Source organism: Brassica oleracea, chromosome C6 (genome assembly GCF_000695525.1).
Source record: "Brassica oleracea var. oleracea cultivar TO1000 chromosome C6, BOL, whole genome shotgun sequence".
NCBI classification, from domain to species: domain Eukaryota; kingdom Viridiplantae; phylum Streptophyta; class Magnoliopsida; order Brassicales; family Brassicaceae; genus Brassica; species Brassica oleracea.
In genome coordinates, this window is record NC_027753.1 from 11,597,317 (window position 1) to 11,608,214 (window position 10,898).

General features: G+C 36.7%; 1 protein-coding gene across 1 annotated transcript; it reads left to right on the top strand.

Annotated features, from left to right (window-relative positions):
- The first annotated feature begins 8,526 nt into the window (after positions 1-8,526).
- On the top strand, positions 8,527-10,121 carry LOC106297479 (14-3-3-like protein GF14 omicron). The gene is given in 7 exon segments (XM_013733712.1): positions 8,527-8,593; positions 9,052-9,079; positions 9,081-9,356; positions 9,447-9,534; positions 9,613-9,722; positions 9,809-9,954; positions 10,048-10,121. Coding segments are annotated over 7 exon segments (789 nt in total).
- The last annotated feature ends 777 nt before the right edge of the window (positions 10,122-10,898 follow it).

Genomic DNA, 10,898 nt, shown 5'->3' on the forward strand with positions numbered 1-10,898 from the left:
CTGGATATCTTTTGCATTAGAATTCGAGTTCTAGGACTGTCATTCACATACCCTTAGCTTCTATACATTATAATCATGATTGCCTGGAACCCTGAATCTAGTTATTTTCTCCTATATTGTCAGAACAACAACCAATTGATTTACCGCTTTGCTTAATTTACTTCTTTCACAATACTTCCAAGCTTAATTGCGATTTTGTTGAGTTTATTGTGTGCCCACGCTCCATGTGGATTTGATCCCTAAGTGCTACAACTGAACCTCTTATTTGAGAGAGTAAAGTTGTTCATATGGTAATTTGAGTGATATCAAATTTGGTGTCGTTGCCGGGGTTCATTGGATCGCCAGTATACTCAACTGATTTGATTTAGTCTAGGTTATTTTTCTATTTTAATTACTAATTTTTTTTCCTTGTTTATTAGGTGCATGCCCAGCAGTACCAGATGCAACAAGGAGAAAAAGCTTTTGGAGGTGATTGATTGTGCTTTATCTCCCTAGTTTAGCTTTATTTATTTTTAAATCACTGAATTTTACCAATCATGTTGTTGCTTTATTTTTAAAAGTTAAAACGTACATCAAGTTTCTATTAATTTTTACGAATCATGCTTTATCTTCATTTTTCAAGCTACGGCAAAAAAAAGTAATCAAATTATTTTGTTATGGATTTTAGGAAAAATACCTACATCTTCTTTTTATAGGCAGTAGAATCTGTAAAATGAAAAAAAAAAATCTATAAGATCAAATAAATGAGATAATCATAATAAAAACATTTATATATTTTTAATTTAATTTTGAGTGTTTTTTAAATTATTAAAATATTTTAAATAACATAAATATTATTTACATATCACATTTTAAATAAAAGTAAACTTTAATAATTTATAATAAAAAAAATTTAATTGATAAAAAATAATTATTTTATATGTATATCACATATTTCACATATCTTATTTTAAAATATCTACATCTTATATCTTACAGCTAGAGCAAGTTTAACTACAACAAAATTATGTTCAAAAAGTCTACAGTAACAACTTTACAGCTACAACCGATTTACACACATTTAAACATTTACATCTAAATTTTTACAGCCACAATCAAACCAATCATCAACTTTATTCCCTAATCATGCATGTTTGTAACGTTCAATCCGCAAAGAGAGACGCACATCATCGATCGACATCAACTCTACTTGGTCGACCGATACTTGTTAGCGAGCAATGATCGACACTTCTCAACAAAAATCAATCGATACCAGCCCGCGAGCAGACAAGGTTGCGACTCTTATGGTGATACAGGATGAGAATGTAGACCTGCATAACTAGGAGGGTCCTCTACGTAATGCAGCATGTCAGAGGATAGAAGATGAGGGGACTGTAATCCCTGAGCCTGAAGCAGTTGTCAATCAGCTGCTAATGCTGAGAATGCTACAACCAATGCTGAGAATGTTACAACCAATGCTCAGGTTGTAGCTGAGGAGAATGCTCAGGCTGCTCGACCTAGAACTTTGGCTAACTACAACCGTCCAGATCAATACTACGCCAACAAATCTGCAATTCGTCCTCCTACTTTACAGAGGAATGATTTCGAGCTGAAGCCTGCATACTTTACACTAGTGGGACAAACACCTATCCATGGTCACCCACATGAGCATCATATGGACCATCTGGAGCAGTTCAAGAATATAGTTTCTATTATCAAAGCCAATAGAGTCTCTGAGGACTATCTTCTTTGCAAGCTTTTCAACTACTCACTTTCTAAAGATGCTTCGCACTAGCTTAAGCAGCTACCACCATGATCTCTAACATCATGGACTGACATAAAAACGCCTTCCGGCGTAACTTATTTGATGATGTGCATGCTAAAATCTTGAGGAGCAAGATTCCTACATTCACACATGAGTCTGAAGAATATTTCAGAAGCTTCTGGATCAGATTCAAGTCATATCAGGGAGACTGTCCACACCATGGATTCAACTAGGTACAACTGCTAAGAACCTTCTTCAGAGGCATTGCTTTGGCATACCAAATGTCTCTACACACTGCTAGTGAGTGAAACTTTAATACTAGGAATCCAGAAGAAGTTGTGAGACTTACTGAGAACTTTGCGTCTAGCAATAGCAACAAGAACTGATTTCAAAAGGAAGAAATTGGTACCGTCTTTGGAAAGGAGCAGATGTACGAAATTAAAGCCAAGCTGGACAGTGTCCATAAGCTTCTCAAGAAACAATTTAGCTTCTTAGAGGATGTAGAAGCTGTAGATGTCGACAATGACAAAGGCGACGAGGAGGATGTGAACTTCATCAGTGGTATTGGTTTTCAAAATCACAGATCTGGGAATCAGAGTGGCAACATTAACTTCCATAGCAATGGTCAGAGGGGTAATTACAACCAGAGTTCGCAGTACCAGAAGTCCTACTGCAACAACTACAACAACAACAACACAACTTTTGGGAGTTCTTCTTACCAGAATCCACCACTAGAAACTCAAGAAAGCAAGATAGAAGGGGCTTGATCAGGTTCTTGAGAGTCAGTAGAAGTTGACAGTGGACTTTAATGAGAAGATAGATGCTTTATACACCAACATCGATCTGAGAAACACAAGTTGATATTCCAGCCACAACTGGCCGGTGTCGGTCGACAGAGCATCACGAGTATTGATCACCACTTAACTTTGTTGATCGACACTCACATCAAAGGAAGGTATACAGTTTTCCTTGTTAAATTTTTACATTCCTATTTATTTTCTTCACCAATCTAAGACTTTATTACACTTGAGACAGTGTTGTTTAAGTCTGAGGGAGGTATTATTGATATTGTGTTTTGCTTTGAGTTTTATTTTATGAGCATTTATTGAGTTTTATAGAGTGAAGAAGGCGATGATGAAATTTTTCAATTTTACTTATTATCTAACCACTCTCTAGCACTATTCTTTGAGGTTATTGACTGCAGGGTGTACTGAATGGAAACACCAAAGTGGATCACCTGCGAATAACATCTACACTACCTTAGAAAGTCTGAAGGAACCAAAAATGACTTACAACCTTAATCAACTCAACTTGCTTGTTTGGGGGCTTGGTATACATTGGATCGGATTCCTCTTTCAGGCCTGAAAAGTAAAATTCAGTATGTTTTTGGTTTCTTTATCTCCTCTCTTCGGCATCCAAAAAAAAAGATTGAAATGATTTTCTGAGATGCAGAGGGGCAGATACATTACCGATGACCTCACTATCTTAATTCAAAGGAATGATAACACATCGTTGGAAGCAAGGGGTTGGTCCATTACCGGTTGTGGGGACCAAAAATCACACCATTGATTTCCGTAAACGGAGGAAAGCCAGGAAACCCTAACTTTCTCTGAGGTCCCGGATTTCTGCTAAACCAAGTGTCATGATATCAAAATAAGCAAACAGACGAAATAGTAAATCGAGAATCAAAGATAGAGCAAAGGATATCTTATTCTGAATCTACGTATGAGCGTTTAAAACAGGTAAAAGCCTCGACCGCAAGAGCTGTCTGCGAGTTCCCTAGTTCTAACAACCTAAAACTTGAAAACCTAGTTGAGTCGCAGCTCGATAACAAAAACCTAGTTGAGTCGCAGCTCGATAACAAAAACCTAGTTGAGTCGCAGCTCGATAACAAAAACCTAGTTGAGTCGCAGCTCGATAACAAAAACCTAGTTGAGTCGCAGCTCGATATTCTTCTGCGAATATTATATAGACCGTCAATTTAACTTGGGTTTATCTCCTTTAGAAATCGTAAGGGGGCTTTTATCGCGTTATGAACCTCTTTGGGCCGTTTTCCGATTTTAACTTTTTTAAAATTTATCTCGGCGAAACCACCATTGTTGCAATGCTGTTTTTACATGGGAACCAATCAAATAGTTGTTACAATGGTGTTAAGTTAACCAATATCGTTTTATACGATTGATTCGATATTTTTCGAGAAAACATGTCGTTTACTATTTTTATCGTAAAGCTTCAACGGTAATTTCGATCAACAAGAAACGAGAGACAGTTTGATCGAGACTCGAAGGAGAGAGATACGAGAGTGAGATGAAAATGCATCATGTTTGATATATGGTATTTTTAACATCATTATGTATATGTTTTCTAATTGGTTTTCAAGTTTTTATCGAGTCTTCCTAGTCCTTTTCGAGTCATTACAGGTCTGGAGTTGGCTTTGAGGGAAGATAGGCCACTTGGAGCAAAGACGCAGAAAACAGTGCAATTTGGTGATTTTCACGCAGAACAGTCCGATTGGCTGTTCCCGATTGAGCGGAGCAACCCGAGTGCTTGTTCCAGCGGCAGAGATTTTTAAGGAAACTACAACCTATTTCGGGATTTGCCCTAATCTCTCTATTTTCTCTCCTAGCCGCCTGTGGCTTCCATATAACTTCTTTTTCTGTTTTTCTATATTTTTCTAAGCTATTTTTTACATAAGAAACCACACTCTAGAGCTCCAATTGTTGGGATTTCCAACTTTGCAAAAGGGAGAAGGATCTCTACACTCTTGAGAAGAATCCTGAACCCTATCTTATTTCTTTATTAATTCAGCATGTTTTCTTCATCTATTGTCTCTGTGATTTCTCTGTTCATGTCTGAGTAGTCGCTTGTTAGGTTTAGGGTGTTAGGGATCATGGATCAATGAGATAGACACAAATAGGATTGTTATTCCTTGATATCTCTATCTATTGCTATACTTATTGCTTGTGTTAAACTGGTCATTTAGCATCTGATTATAGGTTTAATCTAATCATCAAAAGTGTTTTAGGTTGCTAGAAAAAGCATAGATAGGCGATTTGTTCTTAGCCAACGAAAGCTGATGTTAAGGCAAATCGTGAACCAATTGAATCTGATACACTAAAATTGTGTCTTTGCTACTGCAAGCTAACAGTGTAGATGGAGTATTTGAGATTCAATTCCAGAGGAGCAGTTTACACTTTATCTTTATGAGTTCAATATTAAGCTAAAACAATATGGGAGTTTTGAGATTAAGGAAGCGAAATAAACAAGTAACTGATTGGATTAAGGTTTTCAGATGATTAAGAGAGCTAGGTTCAGGGTGATTCATTGGGATACTTAGGATCATGAGCCACACAACTATTCAGGAAGACAATACGAGCAAATCTAGAACTTGAACAACAAGATTAAATAAACCCACTGTCGTGGTGTCTACCAATTTATCAAGCAATCCTAATGCCTAAACTGTCGTTTGGATTAGAGAATGATGACAAGCATTAAGCTGACTCATACTTCCAAGAGTTAGCCTACACATCTATTTGTAGAAATGAGGTTAGTAGAGGGATATGTCATGTAGTATCAACTGAGCTGAGGGATAAATGGTTTGGTTGCTAAGCTAAGCTCTAATACATTGAAGTGCCTCTAAATTTGCCACCAGTCTGATGTAGACTGCAACATTGCAGAGGTGAAGGTAATGGTTTAAAATAATTGTGTGAATCTCTGTTATTTTCAAACCTCTTTCACAGGATATACCATGGATTTTACCACATTTAGACCATATGATCTTTTTAGAATCTATTATATGTGTTTGGATTCTGTTTCAGAATCTTTTCAGGTCCATGTGTGTTTTGGAGCAATGTGGAGATTATGGAGCATTTTAGAAGCTTAAGAATGAGGAAACTCTTGGTTGTTGAAGAAATCAAAGCTAGACCCGAGAATTAGAAGGAGTGTCAATTGACACTGAACACTTGGTATCGCTCGACACCGTCGCGAGGAGATGGGCCCGGCTTGACCAAGACTGACTTGAGCCCATAAGTCACCACATATTTCAAGATTACCCCTACCCGACTTATTACTTACTATATATGTGTTTAGCCATCGTCTAGGCTAAACACACATCTTATTTATCTCTTTCACACACCGTAATAATTAGGGTTTTCAGTAGCTTTTGAAGAGAAGATCAAAGACTCCTTGAGAGATTTGTATTAAAACTCCAATATCTCTTACTCTATATTTTTATGCAATTCATTCAGTTTATCCTTATGCTTTCCTTAATTATGTATGAGTAGTTACTTTGTTAAATATAGGGCTTATTAAGGTTTTTATGAATTACTGAAACATAGAACTGTCAGGGTGATTTAATAGGATCCTTTACAGAATTGAGCTAACTGCTTGTGTTCTAGAGTACCTAACTTGAACCATGAACTTAGGATATTGACAATTGTAAAAGTAGATTCATACCTGATAATAATTATGCTGAGCTAGGTTCTTAGATACATGCGAGAGCTGGTTTAGACATCTAGTGATCATATCGATTAGGTCGTTAATGCTTGTCTGTCTAAGCAAGCATCGATCGACACTCTGTAGTATCAATCGACACTCTATAGTATCAATCGACACTCTATAGTATCAATCGACGCTCATTCCTTGTTCGCATGCAGAGCTGGAACAAAGACTTAGCCATCTGATTAGACTCATAGCGAGAGTTGGATATCTTATTATTGCATTCGAGTTCTAGGACGGTTTATCACACATCCTTAGCATCTAAACATCATAATTTTGACTGCATAAAATCCTAAGTTTAAATATTTTATGTTATATTCTCACAACCAACTTGTTTACTGTTTACTGCTTTATTATTATTTTCCTAGTTTAATCTTAATATATCTAAATTATATTATGTGTATGCTCCCCGTCGATTTTATCCCTAAGTACTACAACTGAACCTCTTATTGGAGAGATAAAGTTGTTCAAGGGTAATTTGAGTGATATCATATTCCATAAGAGAGATTGAAGAATATATGTTTCTTGGGAAGTTAGCTAAAGTTAGCCACATAATATAATAGTATAAATAGAGAAAGACGTGCCTTGGGTTACACACCACCTCAGAAGAAAGGTCGTAAGCATAAGGGTTTTGGTGTCTGATGAGAGTCGACACAAAACATAAGGGCTAGAGGTCATGAGGGGTTGTTGGGTCAAGGAAAGATCAAGAAGAAACGTGTTAGGCTAGTATATTTGTCTGAGTGTGAGATGTTAGTCAACTCGGAAGATAGTTAGTAAGACATTTTTTTGTAAATAGAAATTCTCACTATTGCTTCTGCTGTAGTACTTTGTGAAATAAATAAAGCATTGTATTTGTGTATACTACTCTCTGTATCAGACCATCTTGTACTTTCAATTGGTATCAGAGCGGATCACCTAAGTCACTGGTGGAGATCTTAAAGGCAAGAGGGAAGACAGAGTACAACAGGAAGCATGGTGGTTGAGTTGAAGTAGTTATTGTATGTGTGATGTATTCTAAAACTCAATCATCAAGGGGGAGAATGTTAATGCAATAACGACTGAGTTTTAGAAGCTAAAGACAACAAATCCTCAAGGGTTCTTGTACAAGTCGTGAAGCACTACATGAAGCAGTACAAGAAGTGATACATGAATCGAAGCTGTGTAGCAGACTTGAAGACTGGACTTGGAGCCCACTTAGAGCTGAACTAAAGGATACTTAGAGGTTAAGCAAGCTATGATTTACCTTGGAGAAATTTCCAAAAGGTTTTGAACAAGATTTGGAAATATTCCATAATGGAGATTTGGGAATATCTGTTTCTTTAGAAGTTGGCTAAGGTTAGCAAAAAATCTACTAGTATAAGTAGAGAAAGATGTGCCTTGGGTTAGGCACCACCTGAGAAAATAAGCCGTAAGCATAAATTTTTTGGTGTTGAATGAGAATAGACAAAAAGCATAATGGCTAAGGGTCATTATGGGGTCATGAGGGGTTCTTGGGTCAAGAATAGATCTAGGAACGTGTTAGGCTAATGTCATCGTCTGAATACGACATGTTAATATAAGACATTTTTTTTTGTAAAGAGAAACTGTCATTATTGTTTATGCGGTAATACTTTGTAAATAAATAAACATTGTACTTGTCTGTATTACTCTCTATCATTCTTGCACTTTGAGAATCTAATCACCTCCGAAACAAGGTTATCCGTTTCCTGATTTCAGATTTCAAATTCTTTCAAACAACAATCTTTTTTTTTCTTTGTCAAACAAACAACAATCTTTAAAGTTCCCAAATTAGAAAGAGATTGAAAGAGTACCTACTTCCTTTGACATATCAAATTGAGAAAGAGCATCTTCTTCCTCAGCCGTTCTGAAACAAAATTTAAATATATAAAAGCGAGAAATTTTCAATGTGTTCATTTAGATAAGAGATTAAATCACCTGAAGAAATTGGGAGAGAGAACAGATCAGAGACGAATAAAGCCTTATAAAAACCTTAATTTAATATGGGTAAATCATTTGGCGGGAGAAGAAAAGGTATAACGCGAAACAGTCTCTCTGATTGAGTAAGAGGGTATTAGGAGTGTGGACAAGTTTGGTTCGCACGATCTAAGCCAATGAGAACATAAGATACGTGCGGATTCACAGATCAGACGGTTGGGATTTCGTTATTATCAGTAATTAAGGGTTTCCACTATCCTTGGCTTATTCTCAGCCGTCGATTTTGCTTTCTCTTGTCTTAAACCTAACCGCCAAATTTCTTTTATAATCGTAACATAGTTTTTTTTCTTATGGAGAAGGAGAGAGAGAAGCAAGTGTACTTGGCTAAACTCAATGAACAAGCCGAGAGAAACGATGGTAATACCAAAAGCTTACTCGTCGTCTTCTTGCGTATTTTTTTTATTGTTCGGAGTTTATCTGTAATCGTCGAACTCTGCTTCCTAGCCCTACGTTTCATTCTCCTGTCGGAATATGTACGGCTTTTAAAAACAAAATGGTGCCTCTCATGATTTTCAGTACTAGTGTCGCTGGAATCCATTTCTTGGTGAACTGTTTTAGTTATTTGAATCATCTAATTAGTTTGATGTTATTTTAAGATCAATTTGAACTTTGAAGTTTTCATTTTAGGAGATTTGTGAATCTTTGATTTTTCTATGTTTCCTGCTTAAAATCGGATGACAAAAAAAAAGGTATTTAAATGGAAAATTCTGATGACCCTGAACCTTGTAGTTTTTGTAACTAAACATTGGGTTTGTGCTTTATGCGCTTCATCAAGTTACTTGTGTTTTGATTTTGGCCTAATTTTGTTCAAACAGAGATGATTGAACCAATGAAGAAAGTTGCAGCTCAATGTGGAACTCATAATCCCTGAGAGGAACCTGTTATCTGTTGGATACAAGAATGTGATTGGTGCTAGGAGAGCGTCGTGGAGAATCCTCTCTTCGATTGAGCAGAAAGAAGAATCCAGAGGACATGAAGAGAACGCAAAGAGGGTCAAACATTACAGGACTAAAGTTGAAGATGAGCTCTCCAAGATCTGCTATGACATTTTGGCCGTCGTTGATAAGCATCTTGTCCCATCGGCGACTTCAGGAGAATATACTGTTTTCTACTACAAGATGTTAATTCTTATTCTGACTTTAAAATCAAATCGAAGAGCATATAATTCAAGCCACATTAATCAATTTTTTTCTTTCTAATGTCTTGATAGGAAAGGAGACTATTTCAGATACTTGGCAGAGTTTAAGTTTGATTCTGATCGTGATGAAGCTGTTAAACAATCACTCAAAGCTTATGAGGTTTGTTCTCTAATTTTCTTTTATACTCTCACTTACTTGATCTATTCTTATGCTAATATTGTTGCGGTTTTTATATAGGCCTCAACGACCACAGCTACCTCTGAATTGGGTCCTACTCATCCGATCAGACTGGGCTTGGCTCTGAACTTCTCTGTCTTCTACTACGAGATCATGAATTCTCCAGAACGGTATAAATCCGTAAGCTAGACTTTGAAATACTCCTTACCTCTTCTGTTCTAGGAGTTTTTGAATGATGTTTTCCTGAATTCATTAGAGCGTGTCATTTGGCGAAGCAAGCGTTTGTTGAAGCCATTGCTGAGTTAGATAGTCTTAATGAAGACTCTTACAAAGACAACACACTTATCATGCAGCTCCTCAGAGACAACCTCACTTTATGGACCTCTGATCTAGAGGAAGGAGGTAATAAAAACAAAAACACGAGACATAACCACTTCTGTAAACTGTATTGTGTAACTTGCATTGAATGAATTTATACACCTTTTTATCTTGCAGGTGAACAATCTAAAGAGGACAATTCGCAAGATGAGGTAAGCAAATCTATGGAACAACTTTCCACTTTTTCATAATAATTTCCTTCCTCTTCACATTTTTGTAAACTCTGCAGGACAAATGAAGCCATAAACACTCCTTTGGCAAGGTTTACACTTCTCTTCTCGGTAGTTCTTCAGTTGGCGAACGATTGCCTGAAACCACTATCTCTGTCATTTGTTGCTCTCTTTTCTTTTGGGATTTTTTCTAACACATTGAAATGAAACTTATGTGTCGTCACTTATTATTTTCTTGACATTGAAACCTCTCTATATTGACGTCTACCAATTGATTTGTCCTTTACTGAGAAATAATTGAAACATTACAATTGATTTATACTGTTAAGGCATCAGACTAGGTTTGAGTTTGATCTTTATCAAGTTTCCTAAGCGTTAGTTATGTTTGATAGCGTAGCTCCTTAACTAGTGACTGTTTACGAATCGAATCCAAACGCAAACAACACAGACAATTTGTTTACCCAGTCTTCGGTTCCTACTGAGTAGGGAGAGAACAAAACTCTCATGCACTTCACTATTGATCGGATTGATACTACAGCAATGATCACACTCGATCTATCTTTCAAGTGCAGGTATTACAGAAGGATTTACCGAGAACTGTTCGGAGAAGAGTATCAAAGTGACTGCGAAGAAGATGACTCACTATCAGCCTCCGATTCCTCTGATGACAAAGAGGACACGCAGAATGATCCGGAGAAAGCCCCTTGACCTCAAGAGATATGATCAACTACTGGATCTCTCTATTCTCGATCAAGCTTTCTCCTCCGCTCTGATACTTTCTCACTTTCTCTCTTTTGT